Consider the following 18749-nt stretch of genomic DNA (forward strand, 5'->3'; position numbering starts at 1 on the left):
ACGGAATGAATCTCCGCTTACGCGTTAATAGTGCGAAATATATCGCTCGTTAATTGTTCTCAATTGGCCAAAATGGCAATCTTAAACCCCCATAACTTTACAAAAAATAATTACAGGTGAAATATCTTTTCAAATTTAGCTTTCGAATGAAATCATGAAAAAAATCAGTCAAAAATGGCTAGTTAAAAACTCGAAATTTGTCAAAAGAAAAAAAAAACACCCCGAACACAAATATTCGGTTATTTTCGTTACGAAAGTCGGAACAATTATAGGTCTTAATATCCCTAGCATTGGCTGTACTTAATAGTTGGTTGTTGATCAAAATGAACACTTTCAGAATGAACACATTTTTTCGCGGCAACATTTGCGTCGCAACAATATTTGCGACTTAGGTTGGAAAAAAGATAGTTCATACTATAACTTAAGCATTGCTTGTGTAATTAGCCACCGGTGAAAAAGCCTGTGGCATTTTCGTTTTTGACCCACGTCTGGTTGATATCCAGGCAAAACGAACGACGTAAGAGAGCGCAAGTAAGCTGATAACGCCCAGCGATAAACCTTGCTGGCCAAAGATAATATCTGCAAAAACTCGAAGCTGCAATTTGCATACACAAGCTAAAATTCAAGCTCAAACATTCGAAAAATAAAAAAAATTAAGTCCCCTCAATTTTTTTTGCAAATCGGTTCAATGAACATACATTGATGGTTTAACAAACAAACACGTTTCCACTACGCCATTTAGGTCTAGCTCAAACTTTTTTGCAAGCTTTTATGCGCCATTTACAATTTTGTTCCTCGAGATGATAAATTTTTGTTAGCTAATGATGCAATGCAGTGAAATCAAAACTAAACGGCCAACATAAAAATTTGAATGTGGAACAATTTTAGCCCTTCCCGAACGAATAGCCACAAAAATAGCCCCGCTCCTATTTCGCAAGCTATAATTAGTTGCATTTATAAAAAGCGACAAATCGACGACTACAGATGGGCGACAAGCTAAAAACCTTCGCTCAGATTAAAAAGATCGAAGATTCAAATTAAAGAAAAAAAACTGAATATCGAAGTCGAAAGATAACGTAGCTTGATAATGTTATTTTCCATTTTGTCACCTTGGCAGCACATTCTCTGGTGGCAATTAGAGCACGCTTAATTTCCATGGTGTTCTTTCCTAGGTAATTAGATTCACTTGTCTATCGAGGGATGGGCGCACATCATTCTCATCTGAAGTTACTCTGCCCACCCTCATAAGCCATCTACAGTGAAGTAAATATTAAGAGCATTGTTTAAAGTTGCCAAATAAACTTGGGCATTTTAGCGAATTATTTAACATCCTAAAATCCCTGTACATTAATTGGGTTGTACTGCATGCATACCAACCTCAGAGTATGAGCAGAAAATTGAGTCACTGCGTAATAATAGCAATAAAAACTGTTTTTGATAGATTTCACTTTGTTAATTCGTACACTAGACTATTGAACACTTATTTACACGTTCAAGTGAACTTTCATATGAACAAATGATAAAAAAAAGACAGTTAAAGTTTGATCATGACAACTTGCCGAACTTCTATTTCAATAAAAGAGCATCTAACTCTCTTGTTCTCCATCTGTAGCATGAGGCCGAATTCAGAACCTCGTCGATCGAAATCAGACGAAAAAGGTGTGAAGGGAAAACACAATTAGGCTGCTTGGACTATTTGGTCTTCCGTCTTTTTGCTTTCTTTTTTCCTTTTGAGCTGGATGAAGATGAAGATGAGGAGGAAGAGCCCGAATCACTAGAGGATCCCTTGTAAAAAATAAGAGTATTCAAATATCTTAACAAGTATAGCCGGTTACTGTGCCAGTAGCACAGAATGTTCCGAACATCGTCTTAAAAAAATATATATATATATTTTTTCAAATTAGGGTCGTTTTTTCGGCGTGGTCTGATAAAATGATCATAACGAAAAACTAGAGCTCATGCATTTTCGACAGTTTTATTCAAATAAACCAAATTGGAAAACAATTTTTTGTAGAAAAATTACTAGAAAAACAAAAAAAAATTTTGGAACGTCATTCGAATCACGACTGAGAGGGCTTTAACATGATATATCACTCAACCCAGTCCGATGATTATTTGTGGTACCTGATTTTGCGTGGAAAACAAAAAATTGAATCACACCCCAATAGAAAGTTCCTCCCTATTGTCAATGGTCGGAACAATAACTAAAAAAAAACATTTCTCCCAATTAATTTGCGCATTCAAATTTTTTTAAAATGAACATCGCTAACAGTTGGTTGGAAAGGGTTTAAAACAAGAAAATTGAAAAAGGTTGATTAAAAATGTTTGAACATTTTTGAACTTTCGAGTTGATAAGAAAAAACATATCAGGTTAAAGCTCTTTAAAATTAAAATTGTTTATGAGCGGCTCTTTTTTCTTAACATTATCCAAACTAGAGAAAACTGAATCAGTAGAAAATTTTTATTCCTTGAGGTCTTGAAAATTAAAGCCCATATTTGAAAACTAGAAGTCAATTACGTTTTCAAACAATTTTAAACAGTTAATGTTCAATAAAGGAGTTTGCCTTCCTTTTAACAAATGAGTTTGAATTTAACTTAGAAAGAAAACAAAGTCAAACCGAACAAGAGCATATTTGGCGTGCCCAAAAACGAGAAAAAAATCATCGCGACCAACATAAGAAACAATCACTTCGTTCTTTTTTACTTGATAAAATCCGATATATTGGGTGCTTGACGCAATAATCTCTTATATATCACAATGCCAGAAAGAAAAGCTAAGTCGAAGGGAATCAGCAGAAAACACAGCAGTACAGAAAAACGGTGTAGGCTGATGTTTAGGCTAATTTGACCAAAAATATATTCCTCTTACTGAACTACTGCTGCCTGAAGATGAGTCACTGTCCGAGCCTCTGAAACATCAAATTGCAATGTGATAATACTAACCTCATATGAAGGGAAAAAAATGATTACAATAAAAATACGAATTGATACTAAATTTTCTTATTTCATGGTTTCTTTTTGGAATTTTTAAAATTTAATACACGTTACAACCAACAGACGAATCATGGCATATTATTCAACTAACTCACTGACACTGCCAAAGAAATTTTAAATAAAATTTTAATTTGGTAAAACTTAAATTGTATAAATTTTAAATTGAACTTCATTAAATTAATAAATTTAAACTTACGACGATGATTCCTCGGCATCCAAATGTGCCTTAAGCATACGAAGTGCGTCTGATTCCCCAGCAGTTTCTTTGTCTGCTTTGGCTGTGCTCTCCTTCGATTCTGAGCCTGGCTTCGGCACCAGCGGCAGTCCACTTCTCATTCTCTTCATGTCCGTCTCGTACTGTTTAGTTCTTGTGCTTCGCTCCAATATTTTGCGCTGGCCCTGAAACCCATCACCCAAAAACTAGTATCACATAATACCTGATACTTATGTTTGAGACATAAAACGCCTTTAAAGGTTAAACCATCCAACAATTTTCGATGATAGCCTTCCTTTTAACAATTCTTGATTTTCATAATTCATTTTTTTTACATGAAACCGAGCAGAATTGTTTGCATGAAAAGCTGATCTGCATTTGATTCATTTTAAGTCATAATACAATAATAAAATCTATTTCTAGTTCTTTGAAAGAAAATGTTTTCATTATTGTACCGGTCAATGGTTATTGTCCGTGCTACCAACAAACAGCAGGTGCAACGAGGTATAATATACTTCTACTCAACTGACTGACCTTGCACTGGTAGGACCAATGTCCCTTTTCCAGACACTTCTGGCACTTGGCATTTGCAGACGAGATCTCATTCGATATCCTTCCAGACACATCACTGCAAACAAAAATAACCAAATCGCAATATTTTAAATTAATAATGAATTTTTCCGTTTTAGTTCATCTTTTTTGTTCGAAGACACCTAGTCCTCAAATTTCGAAAAAAAAGGCAATTTCCCATTTGATAAACAATTGTCTATTTTCAATATTAAGGTCTCTTGCTTTTTCAAAAGGAGAGCCAATTTTTTTTATTAGTCCATTTAATAGTTCATAATAATCAGCCTCTCATTCAATGGGTCAGTGGTTCAAACCCCCTTTGATCCCTGCTCGTTGCTTGCGGGTGAGGCAAGAACTCTCAGTCCGACAAAAAATTCCATGCAGATCTAAACAAAATAGGAACGCAACAGCGGTTCGCCTCAGAGCTGATATTACCCTATGTTGGCAAATGGATTCAAACAGCAATTTTAGCCCAATGAATCACTCACATTCTTTTGCCCCAAAGTCTAGAAGCTGTCCCGTATCTCGCACTGGTGAATTTGTCATTTTCATCGACCACTGGTAGTACAGGCATAATAAACCTGAAAGAGATTCGAAAACAATATAGACTCCTTTGGGCTCACAATGTTCAAATCCGGCATTGAACTTTTTGTAGTAATCAAAATTTGGCAAGAGCAGTAGAGGAGTAATGGAGGACTTGGTTCGAACTCGTACTGTAGAAAGGGACCTCTTTGCCGCCAAAAGGGCTCCGTTTGGTACTATTTAACGATATCCATTTTCTGCCGATCATCCCTAAAATTATTCCAAAAAATCACTCCTCTTGAACAGATTGTGCATCTACCTATAGACCAGATATTGAAAAAAAAACATTTCCATTAAAAATTGAATACTGAAAAAGAACAACAGACTTTGACATAAGCCAAAAAAAACACAGGATAATTTACATCGAAGAAACAATTTACAGTTTCACATCACGGCAGATATGAAATTAATCAAATCACAAAGCTGACCCAATGTATTCCTGCACAAAATGCATTATTATTCCTGACTCCTACGAAAACAATTAGGCGAACATTCAGAGTTTATATCCAAAAATAAACATCAACCCAGACTTCTCTGACTTCCAATTGCTTTTGACATTTATGATCCCCAATGACATCGACCATAGCATCTCGGCTGTTTTCCATAAAGCGAATCGGGTCAAGCTCCAATAAATTATGCTTCCGTTTTATTGAGATCGTGTTAATCATCGCTCCTGTTTGCCATATCCATTGGGTGGTGTCGCCGATCCCCCTCGAGGCGGAGTTGGCCCCTGTCCATAGCCCTCGGGTGGGGGATAACTTCCTTGTGGTGGGGCTCCTCCAGCATGTGGCGCGTAATTTGGATCCATAGGCGGGTACCCGTGAGGCGGTGGGGGTCCATAACCCGGAGGAGGGGGCCCTCCATATCCAGGGTGAGGGGGAGGTCCTCCATAGGGTCCTGGAGGTGGGTAATGTCCCGGAGGCGGGGGTCCGTATTGTCCTCCATGCGGTGGCGGGGGTCCATGTGGCGGATACATAGGTGGCGGGTATGGACCTTGGGGTGGGTAGTAATAGTTCGGATCGTATCCTGGAGTTGCAAATCCTCCATACTGCGGCCCATAGCTGTATGGGGCAGGAGGGGGTGCTCCGCCTGGCGGTGGCCCTCCTCGACTGTGTTGTTGTGTTGCTGGATCATCGAATGTTCTGTCTTCGCCGTAGCCGTAGTTAGGGTATTCCGGGTGATCAGCGCGACCTTCAGGCTGTTAACATATACAAATACTTTTTATTCTACACGAAAAGTACAAATAATTTCAAAATTGAATTCTTTTCCCAGTCAGTATGATCTTTATGGTCCTAGCCAGTAAGTTGTAGAGCCCCAAAACTGCTAGCGGACATGCCCCAGGACTAAATCCTCCATAAAACGAAATCCTTCTCCGACAAACTCCCCCAGTTTTTAGTTTAAAATCACCAATATTCAATGGGGTGCGTACAGTAAACCGATGTGTCAGTAAATTACCAGATCAGTAAACCGATTTACATAATAATTACATCAATTGCAGAATTAAAGATTTATAGAATAAATGTTTCCTTGGTAGAACAATAATTTTAAAACGGGGCGCATGGGAGGAGTTAATTTATTCCATTTTTTAGATTCAATTTGTTTTGAGGAAAAATTTGTTATTTTGTAAAAATCTCAGTTTTTAGCTAATGGAATTACGTAATTGAATCATGAATTTTCGGTTTACTGATCTGGTACGCCCGTTTTCGGTTTACTGATACATCGATTTACTGATCGTACACCTATTCAATTTGAACACGGCGAATTTAAAAGATAACTAACACACGTGTTTTAATTTTTTTGCGTAGTTTCTGTTTTTTATCAACTTTTTTACTGTTCTTTTGTTTGTTCGTGGTATCATGACCACATGAACAATTTTAACAGATCATACACACCCTTGTATTCTCTCGGCCCCAATTGCACTTAATTTTCACTCCGTCAATTTTGGCCCCATTTGCGTGTGCAATCGCCTTTGTTGCACTGTCGTGGTCGTAATATCTGAAACAACAGACTGCCCATCAGCAGGGATGAACCATGCAACATGTTCATGAACATAAAACAGTTTTATAAACTTGGGTAATATTAACATTTTTCCATTAATTTTTACTTGGTCCATTTCAAGCTGAATACATCTGACTGAAATTTTCCAGGACGCTTCTTGCCTACTCTTAAGATAAGACCCACAAACAAGCCTTCAAATGTTCACAGAAAATAAATGTTACCACTAAAAAGCCTGTCGAAACAACGACACTTTAGATCTTAATTGCTGTTTCGAAAATTTTATGACTTGAACATCGTCAGGGTGGCCACAGTGTCTGAGAACTCGCACTGATGAAAATAACGCACTGATGAAAATAAATAGTAGGCACTGACATTTTTTTTGAAAAACAGCCATTTTTTGGTTTTATGATCCAACTTTCTTCATTTGCCCAACTTTTTTTTACCCAACTAATTTCTTCATCTAAGAGCTGCTCGTACTACCTGAAAAAACGTATACTGTGTAAGCCTGCTTAGATTTTGAACGATTCAGTAGAGATAGCACTGATATCCATGATATGGCACTGACCGCACTGATACCGTGGCCACCCTGGCCGTCATTTATCCTCTGTGATTCGACAAATATCTTTTTTACACAGATGCGAAGTTGCACTTCGCATACAAGCAAATATATGACCGATAACGCTGCTGGGAAAAACTGAATGAGTAAAACTTTGAGTCTACAAAACTTCTTCAGGGAAGCAAGCCAATTACCACGCATTAGCAGTCAATTTGAAAAAGAAAGAAATTTACCAATTGCACATGCCTCAATTTATAAAGCGGACACATTTTAGCTAGTATACGAAAAGTTCTTTAAAAACATCCGACCCTGCGCAGGTTCGACCTTCTTATTTTGTTGCGGGTCTCCTCCCCACCTCTACGCTACAGATCCATCATACCTTGAAGCTTAAGAACTATTTGTAATACAAAACTGCTCAAAAACCCAGAATGATCTGACTGCCTTTTAGGGTCTATGAAGCAGTAATAAAATGAAAAAGTTTAATATTAATTAAAATTAAATGAATTTTTTTTTATTTGAGATTTTTGTGAAAATCATCCCCCCACACGCCATATACAATACAAAGTGATAGATTTCGCTTTTAGTAACAAATCAATTATGGCAAATAAGCTTCCTTGCACAAATTTGGAACGATTTCTAAGACGGATTGAATCTCCGCTTACGCGTTAATAGCGCGAAATATATCGCTCGTTAATTGTTCTAAATTGGCCAAAATGGCAATCTTTAAACCCCCATAACTTTATAAAAAATAATTACAGGTGAAATATCTTTTCAAATTTAAGCTCAGGACAACATTAGCTTTTGAATGAAATCATGAATAAAATCAGTCAAAAATGGCTAGTTAAAAACTCGAAATTTGTCAAAAGAAAAAAAAACCCGAACACAAATATTCCGTTATTTTCGTTACGAAAGTCGGAAAAATTATAGGTGTTAATATCCCTAGCATTGGCTGTTCTTGATAGCTGGTTATTGATGAAAATGAACACATTTTATCGCAACAATATTTGCGTCGCAACAATAATTGCGACTTAGGTTGGAAAAAAAAGATAGTTCATACTATAACACAAGCTATGCTTATGTAAAAAGAGTAATTGCACTCACATTACGAAGGCGTATCCCTTCTGAGGAAACATATTGATGCTTTGAATCTGCCCGTGGCTCTCAAAAGTGTCTCTTAAAGACTCCTCTGAAATGGCAGTGGTCACATTACCAACATAGACTGTGGTGTTAGTCTCCGACGCCTGTTTGGCAATAGCTTTGTAATTCTGCGCTTTCACGTTTCTGTCTGAGGAGCTGTCGTGGTCTGGCACTCCGTGGGTGGGTTTGCGAGCTGCCCAATTGATCCGGATGGCCCGACTGCCTACCATGGTACCATTCAGAGAATCCTTCGCTCTTTCTGCCTCCTGTAAAACACAGTACATACTACTTTAACAATCTTGTTAATGTTCAAAGCGAGAAAAAACATATCAATGGCACGCATTGTCAAATTTAGGGAGAATTGACCACCCAAAACTGTTATTTTATTGTTCCGACCACTCGATGAGTGCAGAGAAACTTTGGATTCGGGCCTTTTCCATCCGCAACTTTTGACCTCGCAGAAGGATTGTGGAGGGTCAAAAGTAATATCATATTAGAGCCCTTTTATTCGAAATTTGATATCTTAAAAAATGAATTTTTTTCTCATTGTCACGATAAACTGGAGTGAACTTTTTCGTTTTTCAGATTAAATTAGACGAAATTTGATGAGAAGCTGATCTCCTAATTGTAACGTCAATTTACCTATAGTTACCAATGCTTCTTGCGTTTTGGCCTATTGCAATAGCCTTTTCTAGAAAAAAAAACATAATTAAGACAAAAATTGCAAATATTTTTCCGATTTTTTGAAAAATTTTATGACTTTAGAACTTTTTGGGCAACAGCTCTCTCGTGAATATCCAGATCTGCTTCTTTATGACGGAATTCAAAAATTTTGAAGGGGGTTTAAAAAATTGTACAATTTTTAAGGGCTCAGTCATTTATTTCAGTTTTTCGAGCAAGCCGACATATTTGGCAATCGGTGCCTCTGGCAAACTTGTGAAAATTTTCATGAAAATTTATGAAGGTTTTGAACAAGACATCTCGTGTAAAAAAAAATTGTTAGTAATTAGAATATCCCATCTGGAAAAACAATTCAATTGTTTTTAAAATCCACCTAATGAACTGATTGATATTATTTTTCAAGAAAATCAAGGATTCGAGACTCACCTTCTTGTTAACAAACGACACGAACCCATATCCCTTCGACTTATTCGTGTTCGCATCTCTGATCACTTTCGCATCCCTGAAATAGAATAAAAGTATACTTTTCCAGGCTTGAATTCCCAACATATCAAGTGAAGTAGTGCTTTGACTGTGTTCACTTACGAGACTTCTCCGCATTTGCAGAACAGTTTCATCAGGTCGTCATTTGTGACCTCGGGACTCAAATCTCCCACGAAGATGTGATAGTGCGCTTAAACACAGAAGACGCCACTGATAACTCGAGGTTTCTATTTGAAATTTAGTTCCTAGAAACTTAATTATCCATGTAAATATCCCTGAGAAACCTTGTTTAATATTATAAGGATCAGCATGGCAACCATTAAAATGTTACAGTTTATAGCTCTATTGGATTTGAGGGCGGGGAGGGATGGCTTTTAACGTCCATTTTTGGTTGGTCTAACCTAAAATTTACTAGCATTTTTCTAAAATGTGCTCGACAAAATTTTTAAGTGATTTTGGCAAAATTCTACATTTTAGGAAATCTTCAGGAAAATCCTAGGTCAGCTTCAACAATAAGAAAAATGAAATACTTACTCGATGTATCTTTTCTTGGCTGTGTTTTCCAGTTGATTCTAATGACCTGAAACCAAACTATTTCTCCACCCACTGTTGATAATTGCTAACCAATAAGCTAAAAGACTTTCCAACTAACCGAGCCGTGGATTTCCCTCTCGTTCATGAAACTCTTTACTGCTGCAGCCTGTGAGTTGTCTGTGAACTCCACAAAAGCATACTTCATCACGCCCTAATAAAAGCATCACTAATTACTACATTAATAGAATGACACAACAGGTTTGCACTCATCAGCTTCTCGTAGATGGCAACTCGTGTCTGCTTCCGAAAACTTGTTCGACGGAGTTGAAGAATTTAGAAGGAAGAAGAAACGGAAGGCTGAATGCTACCAATATCAGCTCGAAAAAAGAAAACTCTTCACGAGTTAAAATTGAGCAAAGCAGGAAAAAGGCAAAAATTGAAACCTGACTATGGCATGACTTATTGTAATGGCACATAAAAACTGTTTGTTTCAAAGTAGTCTCTTCTGGCTTTGCTCAAAATCATGTCTAAAAATTGAGAAAACTCCATGTAAAGGAGGATAATATGAAGTGATTTGCACCAGTAGACGTAAACCGGTTGGCTCCGTGACGTGTGAGTCCGATTGCGTTCAAAGGCCACTTACTCACAGCCGAATGAGACAAGCAAAAAAAATTTAAAAAAGTAAAAGTAAAAAAGACTTCAGCTCTGCACGGAAAACTGCAGGCCTGCATTGAAATTTAGGTACCAGCCGAAGCAAGCGTAAGGGACTGTGTTAGTGTAGTCCCTTTGATTCAAACTCATTTGATTCATTTCATTCACTCTCCGATCGATCAGAATTGCGGCGACATTGCGGCTGCAGATGCATGGATGGATCTATGCAAACCAAACCTACAAAAAGCACACTTTGTTTGTAGTTTCAAATGAGAAAAATTGAAAAGCAAACAAAGCATACCGTGGCCACCTAGAGACGAAGAATTATAATTACAGACACGTTTACAAAAAAAAAACACGAAAGATCATTAATGTGTTTTTGGTACCTAAGTGACGATGTTAATATCTGAAGACCAGCAGTTTACTATTTCTTTTATCGCAAGGGTAATAATACATTTATCAATACTTTTTAAAATTAAGCATAATAGATAGATTATAATATTTTGGAAAAACAGTTGAAACAGTCGAAGTGAAAACGAAAACTATTTGAGTGATTGTGAAAAGTATCACGACTTTGAGCTACTACAATGATTGCGCTCATGTGCTGCAACCACCGACTTTTCCAAGCGATGACAAAATCCTTTCCAATATTTACTTACATCTGGTATCATTTTGCATCTGATCACGCTGCCCACTTTCGAAAATATTGTCATCAGGAGGCTTTCGTCAACTGACGGCGGCAGATTTCCCACATACCTAAATTCAAGAAAAAATTTATTCAAATAAATTTATTCGAAAGAGAAAATGCAGTTCTCATTTAAATTTATTCGAATGAAAAGAATGTTCATTAACTCACAGAACTCGAGGGTTAGTTTCATCGTCTGGAAAGGCATTCACATCGTGTGCTGCTGGATAAGAATATTCCATTTTTACCTGAAAAACGCCAATAGTGATGACTACACGGTTTGAACTTTTAAGATACGCAGGGTTTAAAAATGAAAACGTGATTCAATTTTATTCTAGTTAATATTTACAGTTTTGAAGAATTGCGTAAATTTGGCCCAGCCGACTAAAACTTGAGCCGCTTCTTCTTTTTCACGACTATCGGCCGAGTTTTTACATTTGAAGTTCACAGCCTTTTCTATGTACAATTTAGCATTTTCATATTCACTTCGCTTGTAGTACAATAGCGCTAACTTTGTTAAATTTCCACAAGAGCAATTTGGTTTGAGCTGTTCAGCTTTCAGAAGATGCTCCAAAGCCATGTTATAACTAGCATATGGAACTCCTAAAATATATCGATCGGTGAAAAGGAAGATAGGTGTGATTGATCGTATAGTCTCTAGGTAGTGTGACCCTAAATAATAATGAGTCTCCCAGTCGCTGTCGTCAATTTTCACTGCTGTTTCCAGGTACTTTATGATTGTTCCTAACTTGAATCTTCGATGCAATGGGAAAGACGTTTTAAGAACAAGTGACAAGGACAAACCCATCATCTTATTAGCTTCAGCAGAATTGGGATCAGTTTCGACTGCCTTCTTTGCAAACGAATGGCACTTTGCTGTCTTCTCTGCGAAACTTGCGCTTGTTTCAGATTGATCTTGATCGTCTCCAATTAAAGCAAGCTTGAAATAAATATAACTTTTAAGACAATTTAGCTCAAATTCGCTATCCAATATTGAACTTTCTTCATCCAACAATTTTCGAGCCGAGGTAAATTTTCCTTCCTCTAATTCAGATTTCAGCATTTCAAGAGAAAACCTTGGCGTTGGTTCTTCAATTGAAGATGATTTGAAAAATTGGAACCCAGGCCACGACCACATTAAACATAATTGATATTTTTTAGCTTTCGATAAAGCAGTGAGTTGTTTCATGGGACTCAAGCTGCGTCGCAGTGCTGCGAAAAATTGTTGAAACATATCGACTTGAAAACACAAATTTTCTGCGAAACATAGTCGTGAGCTCGAGGTTCAAAATCATGATTATATATTGCCGAGTGTGCCAGTCGGTCATATTTGGAAGTTTGACCTTGAGAAGAGCAGAAAACACTTGATTTTGGAGTGAAATTAAAATTTTTAAAATTTCGAATGGAACATGTCATGCACGATTTTCTCGCGATAACTGAAAATCAGAAAAAGAAAAGGAGAACAATTTTAGAACAATTGCGGGAAAGTTGTCAGAAAAAAACGAGTGGGAAATTGCTATTCGCAATTTCCATCATAGTGAACAAGAGTAGAGCTGTCCTATCTGAAATAGAAGACAGAGTATTCCCGAGAGAGTAATTATTCGAACTGGACCAGAGTGAACCTTCGACGGAAAGGTGGACAGCTTGAGTGTCCCAATGGTCCACATAAAACTTCGTTCTTGAGTTCAAACTTACCCTTACCATTCAAACTGATAAACATTGAACTTATCTAGTTACCTTAGTTAATTCTAGAGTTGCTCACCCATTTAATTACTTCCTGTGCTTGAGCGCATCAACATGTGAGTCCTTAATTTAAATTTCTAGAGTGTGTTTTATGATTGTTATGTTGAGGTAAGGCGAGTTTTAGGTTGATCCATCTGAAATGGATCAAAGTCACACTGTCTAATAAAAAGTAACCTAACGGATTGTTCCAACCCGGTTTTTAACGGCGTTCATGTATTTTGGGTATCTAGAGACCTAAGTATGGGGACGTTCTTAATTCTAGAGTGGGGGGATATTTTAGTAGTAGCCTTTAAGCTGTAACGGGTCGTAGTCTCATGTCACAAGCGAACCGAACTGGCTCCGACCGTTCTTGAGGTGGGAAAACACAAGAGATAGTGTCCCTGACCCTTGAGCCAGTGGTTATAGGGCCTATTTTTCTTAAGCCTCATGTGTGACTGTAGTAGACGAATGTTACATAGTGTTTTTATGGCGCTCCTGGGTGTTTACGACATCAAGACTACGGAGTCGAACCCACTTGAGACAGCTTCGGGCTGAATGCCCATTCTAGAGTACCGGCGGTACGGTTCGACAGGAACGTGCAAACCTTCCGGTTGTACCGTGATAGCTTTTTAAGAAAACTCGAGAAAATTTCCTGGTACGCTCTCCGAACGAGGCTTAGCTAACCGAGTAAAGGGGGGCAACTAGGGGGACAAAAACACGAGCAAAAAGACAAAAAGCAAAACAAAAACCAAAAAAGATTAGAAAAAGGAACAAAAACCATAAAACGAAAAAAGACAGTGACTTTGACACCAGATTAGTTGGATCAAACCTTTATATTAATTAAATAGTATACCCATACTGTTTTACAAGTTCGATCGTTTCGATCAACCTAGCAATTTAAACCAGTAAACTGAATAAAGTGCCCGAAGTGGGGCGTTGTCAAGGGTTTTCAGATTGCTTGGAACTTAGCTGGACCAATAGGAGACTTGACTGGAAGAGGTGACCAGCCGAGTGGGAAAGTGGTTCAGGGACACTTGAGCTGAACCAATAGGAGACTTGACTGGAAGAGGTGACCAGCCGAGTGGGAAAGTGGTTCAGGGACACTTGGCTGAACCAATAGGAGACTGGACTGGAACAGGTGACCAGTCGAGTGGGAAAGCAGCCAAGAAGGATTTGGCAATTCTCGAGTTCTCAAGTTGGACAGAACGGGTATCGTTAGAATCCACATTACATTATAGGAGATAAGTGTAAAATTGGATAAGCGAAATCCCCCAGTTTTGAGGAACGTTTTTACTTGAGCAGGCCTGGAAACAGGTCTACGGTTTTCTCTTGAGAGGTTTAGCACCCGGCGCTTAAAGTAATTTTTAGGCTTAAGAAGGGGGGCTAGAAAGGGGGGAGGTTAGAAGGAGGACTGGTTAGGCTAGAGGTTGGCGGTTGTAAATTGCAAAAAGGGGGAAATTAGAGTAACTAATTAGTCGACATCGTTGACTTAGTTACATTAGAAATTAACACGCGTTGGTAATATTAGGTGGAGATCCAAAATCCAACTCGAGTTAAGGCTGGTACGCTGGTTGGTTTGGTAGGGGGGACCGGATATAGACAGCTTTTGTGATACCCCATAAGATCACTAGTGGGGGGAGCAAAACGCGTGGCAATTAGGTACCAGACAATTTTTTTTAGACGAAAGGTAGACATTGGTCACCTTTAAATTTTAGGTGGGCTCATTTTTCTGTTTTTATTATTTTTCTTACTTAAAATTTTTTGTTGCATTTTATCGAGGATTTGTGTTTGGTTTTATACGAACAGGTGATCACAAGATACCTGCGCACCTACATTGAAATAGAAACAACCAAAAAGAAGAGGGGGGTCAGCATTTGGCTTTTAAGAGAGGGTTTTTGGGAAAATTTTACTAGAGCTTGAGTGGTGGTACGAGGTACGGTGGTTCAAGAAGACCCTACAACGAGGAAGACACTCCGTGACGAGTATTGGGACAAGACCGAAGAAGTCTTAAAACAGAGCAGTCTTGGGATAGTGGTCTTGGGACAGGGTCTTGGGACAGTGGTCTTGGGACAGGGTCTTGGGACAGTGGTCTTGGGACAGGGTCTTGGGACAGTGGTCTTGGGACAGTGGTCTTGGGACAGTGGTCTTGGGACAGGGTCTTGGGACAGTGGTCTTGGGACAGGGTCTTGGGACAGTGGTCTTGGGACAGTGGTCTTGGGACAGGGTCTTGGGACAGTGGTCTTGGGACAGTGGTCTTGGGACAGGGTCTTGGGACAGGGTCTTGGGACAGTGGTCTTGGGACAGGGTCTTGGGACAGTGGTCTTGGGACTGTGGTCTTGGGACAGGGTCTTGGGACAGGGTCTTGGGACAGGGTCTTGGGACAGGGTCTTGGGACAGTGGTCTTGGGACAGTGGTCTTGGGACAGGGTCTTGGGACAGTGGTCCTGGGACAGTCTTGGGACAGTGGTCTTGGGACACTAGTCTTGGGACACTAGTCTTGGGACACCAGCCTTGGGACACTGGTCTTGGGACACTACCCTTGGGACACTAGTCTTGGGATACCAGCCTTGGGACACTGGTCTTGGGACACTACCCTTGGGACACTAGTCTTGGGACAGTAGTCTTGGGACACTAGCCTTGGGACACTAGTCTTGGGACAGTAGTCTTGGGACACTGGTCTTGGGACACTACCCTTGGGACAGTAGTCTTGGGACACTAGCCTTGGGACACTAGCCTTGGGACAGTAGTCTTGGGACACTAGCCTTGGGACACTGGTCTTGGGACAGTAGTCTTGGGACACTAGTCTTGGAACAGTGGTCTTGGTACAAGGGTCTTAGGACACTAACGGAGAGTACTGTGATAGTGACGAATAGTCTTGGGTGGGACGGTATAGAAATTGAAGTCAAATTACAACAAGTGCGTTTTAAGACAGAATAAGACAAATCGAAATAGGTAGGGTTAAGACCAAATTAAGGAAAATTTTTCGGAGGTTTTAGAAAGAGAATTGGATAAGGTTTTTAACACGTTGTACAGAATTTGTTACCACAAAAAATATTTTTTTTTACCCTTAGAATAGAATCGTGTATATAATAAAATTGTAAATAAAAGCAGTTGTAAATAGAAATAATGAGGCGGAGTAGGGTACCGGTGCTCGAAAAAAGGTCAAGTGGATCAAACACGAAATATAATTCATCGCTGCGCGGAACGACATCAACGGGCCCAAAGATAACGAAGACGAACTTTTCAGTTAACATGGTCAGCACAAGGAGTACAGCGGAGAACAGGGCGAAAGAGGACACGGAAGGGGAGCGAGTAGAACCCACCATCGAGATTGATCTAGAGACACCCGATCAAAGTGTGGATGAAACAAGGAAGATGGCGACAGAGTCAACTCCAATGCCTAATGCAGAGGAACCGAACCAGAAACCCATAGAGTTCTCACCGATAGATGACGCGGAAGATGCAATAGGCAACACCGGAGAAACGGTGAAAGAAGACTCTCAAGTAAAGAGGACATCTTTTACGGAAAAATTGGGAATAATGTTCGGAATAAAAACGAAAGAAAACGTGACTGAAGAACCAAAAGCAGAAAGAGCACGAACATTTGGTACAGTGAGCACGAAAACGACAGAAACCGGCCAGAATGAGGAACAAGCTAAAGCAGAGGCTAAGGCCGAAGAGAAACTCACGGCTGACCATGAAGAGACTACCATTGAGCTGGGCGACTTGTTGGCGAAATTAAATCAGATCGACAAAAGACTTAAGAACAGTGAAGAAGACAGAGAGGTGATAAAAAAGGAGATAAGATACAACAAGCACGAGTATCTAGACAGTTATTTTAACCTGGCTAAGGCAACAGAGGAGAGACTCAAGGAGATGTCAGACAAGGTAGAAGCCACCAATGAAGAACGAGAAAAGAACATCAAAACAGACATGCAACAGTTGAAGAACCGATATGATGATGTCAACAGCCAATTAGGGAGCCTGGAAAGGAGAATGGACACAATGAGCAAGAGTCAAGCCGAGAGTTCGTGTGCAATACAGGCGAAGTTGGATGCAATCTTGAGAGGTTCTACTCCACAAGAAAGACCGGCAGCGGATCGTACGCAAAGCACCAGAGTTGACTTTGTAGAACCACAAAGGAACAAACGGCAATCGACACCGTTGCCCTTAACCAGGGATGCGATAAGCATAGCACCAACAACTGCGAAAACAATAATGAAGAATGGAACGTCGAATACAACGGCTGCTCCGGGAGATTCAACAGCTAACAGCAACACAGGACCAGATGCTATGACATGGGCCAGCACTTGGGAGATGATGAACAGGACTCTAGAGGCCTTCGCCACGAGGAACACTGACTCGAGCGACAGGAGAGAGGGAAAATCAAGAAAGACATTCAAGAAGCCAAAAGAATTCAAGGACGACTCCGATGGATGCATTGACACTTGGGTGGAAGTGATGAGATTACATCTAGAACAAGACAACTTGAGTGACGAAAGACAAGCATGTACAGCCATACTGAGCAACTTGGAAGGAACGGCATTAAAATGCGTGGTCGCAAAGAAGGAGGAAGAACGCGACACCGCGGACAAGATCTTCGAGATATTGCTGAATCGGTTCGGGTCAGGCATGAAGGGTCACCAAGCGATGATGCGATTTGAAAAGAGAAGGCAGAGGGACGACGAGTCAATAGATCGGTTCCTAGATGACCTCGAGAGCTTGAGAAGGAGGAGTGACCCAGAGGAGTCGACAAATAGACGGAACTTTAGCATTGCCTCGAAGTTCATCGATGGGGTGAAAAGTGATGACTTAAGGACAATGTTAGCAACATACTACACATTGTCGAAGGACAGCGCACCCACCCCAGAAGAAATGAGACAGAAATCAAGAGAATACATGCTGATGAAACCTAAGAAGTACTCATATTCCGAAAACAGGAACACGCAAGGGGGAAGCCAACTCCAGAGGTCATCATGGTACAAACCTAGAGATGATATGGACAAGCGCAGATCATGCGCGAACTGCGGGTCAGCGGATCATCATGTGGCTGACTGCACAACGTACAAACAAGGCATGAAGAGCCTAGGTTATGCACCGGATGAAGAGGATATGAGCCAGATGGAGGAACACGAGTACTATAACGGCTTAATCATCAAGATAGGCGCCAGATGCTTCTTCTGTAACCAGGAGGGGCACTTCAGAATGGATTGTCCCTTGTTCTGGGAAGCGGTCAAGGACCAGAATCACCCCAAACATAAGTTGGCATTAGCGGCGGTGCAGAATCAGCGGAACAGGCAAAACGAGTTTGAATCTAGGAACTTGGGGGCACCAAACACCGAATTGCCGACGAAGACAGTGAAAGCTGTGACACATGTTAGCGGTGCGTTAGAGTCCGCGGCCGGAAGCTCTCTAGAGATAAATTATGAGAAAGCGGCGACGGAAGCAATTGCCAAAGTGAAACAAGATCTGGCTGCGAAAGAAATAGAGCAACGACTAAAGTTGGAGATCGAAAGACAGAATTTTAACGGAGCATTAACCGGATCGAACTCAATACCAGAGGCTAGAACGGGCTCAATGAAGACCGGGAATTGTAACACCGTGAAAATGGTGACAGGTAAACCTTTTGGAATATCGAAAATCGGAGCAAGAATAATGTCGATAATCACAGTGGGCGGACACGAGGTAACCAGAAACTTGAGCGAGCCGAGCGACCAGACGATAATGCACATTGACGTGTATGCAGACTACTTGAGTGGAATAAGTCCACAAACGACTTCTAGAGCGCTCAGGGCACTACTCACGAGAGGGGGCAGCAAATCGGTACGTGTTGATAATAGGTACACTGAAGCTTATGGTCCACACGAGGTCATGCTAAATATAGATGGAATCAACATCTATACCAAGACGATGATAACATGCGACGAAGACCTAATTGGACAAATC

The 18749-nt window shown here is 40.0% G+C and overlaps 3 protein-coding genes across 4 annotated transcripts in view; 1 reads left to right on the forward strand and 2 right to left on the reverse strand.

The window, feature by feature from the left end:
* The window catches only part of LOC134841206 (frataxin, mitochondrial-like), a 291857-nt gene that overhangs the window by 127062 nt on the left and 146046 nt on the right, over positions 1 to 18749 (forward strand). The window lies entirely within an intron of this gene.
* On the reverse strand, positions 1430 to 4378 carry LOC134842326 (zinc finger CCHC domain-containing protein 10-like). Its single transcript, XM_063858610.1, has 5 exons — positions 4264 to 4378; positions 3743 to 3836; positions 3191 to 3393; positions 2870 to 2909; positions 1430 to 1785 (listed from the first exon to the last, which is right to left on the reverse strand). Exons 1-5 carry the CDS (start codon positions 4347 to 4349, stop codon positions 1693 to 1695), a joined length of 516 nt encoding a protein of 171 aa, XP_063714680.1. The 5' UTR covers positions 4350 to 4378; the 3' UTR covers positions 1430 to 1692.
* Positions 4645 to 11326, reverse strand: LOC134842315 (nucleolysin TIAR-like). 2 transcript variants are annotated; one of them, XM_063858592.1, is made up of 9 exons: positions 11254 to 11326; positions 11057 to 11153; positions 9865 to 9957; positions 9747 to 9792; positions 9315 to 9402; positions 9156 to 9231; positions 8013 to 8314; positions 6250 to 6352; positions 4645 to 5555 (listed from the first exon to the last, which is right to left on the reverse strand). In XM_063858592.1, exons 1-9 carry the CDS (start codon positions 11322 to 11324, stop codon positions 5022 to 5024), a joined length of 1410 nt encoding a protein of 469 aa, XP_063714662.1. In that variant the 5' UTR covers positions 11325 to 11326; the 3' UTR covers positions 4645 to 5021. The 2 variants fall into 2 exon arrangements, with proteins under 2 accessions (XP_063714662.1, XP_063714663.1); XM_063858593.1 differs by lacking the exons at positions 11057 to 11153; positions 11254 to 11326 and adding an exon at positions 10492 to 10616.

Source organism: Symsagittifera roscoffensis, chromosome 3 (assembly GCF_963678635.1).
Source record: "Symsagittifera roscoffensis chromosome 3, txSymRosc1.1, whole genome shotgun sequence".
In the NCBI taxonomy this organism is placed as follows: Eukaryota; Metazoa; Xenacoelomorpha; order Acoela; family Convolutidae; genus Symsagittifera; species Symsagittifera roscoffensis.

Excerpts from the sequence above, each read along its gene's own strand:
- LOC134842326 (XM_063858610.1), bottom strand. The coding sequence starts at position 4,349 with ATGCCTGTACTACCAGTGGTCGATGAAAATGACAAATTCACCAGTGCG. Across the intron at positions 3,837-4,263 it reads AGACTTTGGGGCAAAAGAAT|TGATGTGTCTGGAAGGATAT; the intron begins GTGAGTGATTCA and ends TTTTGTTTGCAG. Across the intron at positions 2,910-3,190 it reads GATGCCGAGGAATCATCGTC|AGGCTCGGACAGTGACTCAT; the intron begins GTAAGTTTAAAT and ends TTGATGTTTCAG.
- LOC134842315 (XM_063858592.1), bottom strand. The coding sequence starts at position 11,324 with ATGGAATATTCTTATCCAGCAGCACACGATGTGAATGCCTTTCCAGAC. Across the intron at positions 9,232-9,314 it reads TGCAAATGCGGAGAAGTCTC|GGATGCGAAAGTGATCAGAG; the intron begins GTAAGTGAACAC and ends ATTCTATTTCAG. Across the intron at positions 6,353-8,012 it reads AAGGGATACGCCTTCGTAAT|ATATTACGACCACGACAGTG; the intron begins GTGAGTGCAATT and ends CTGTTGTTTCAG.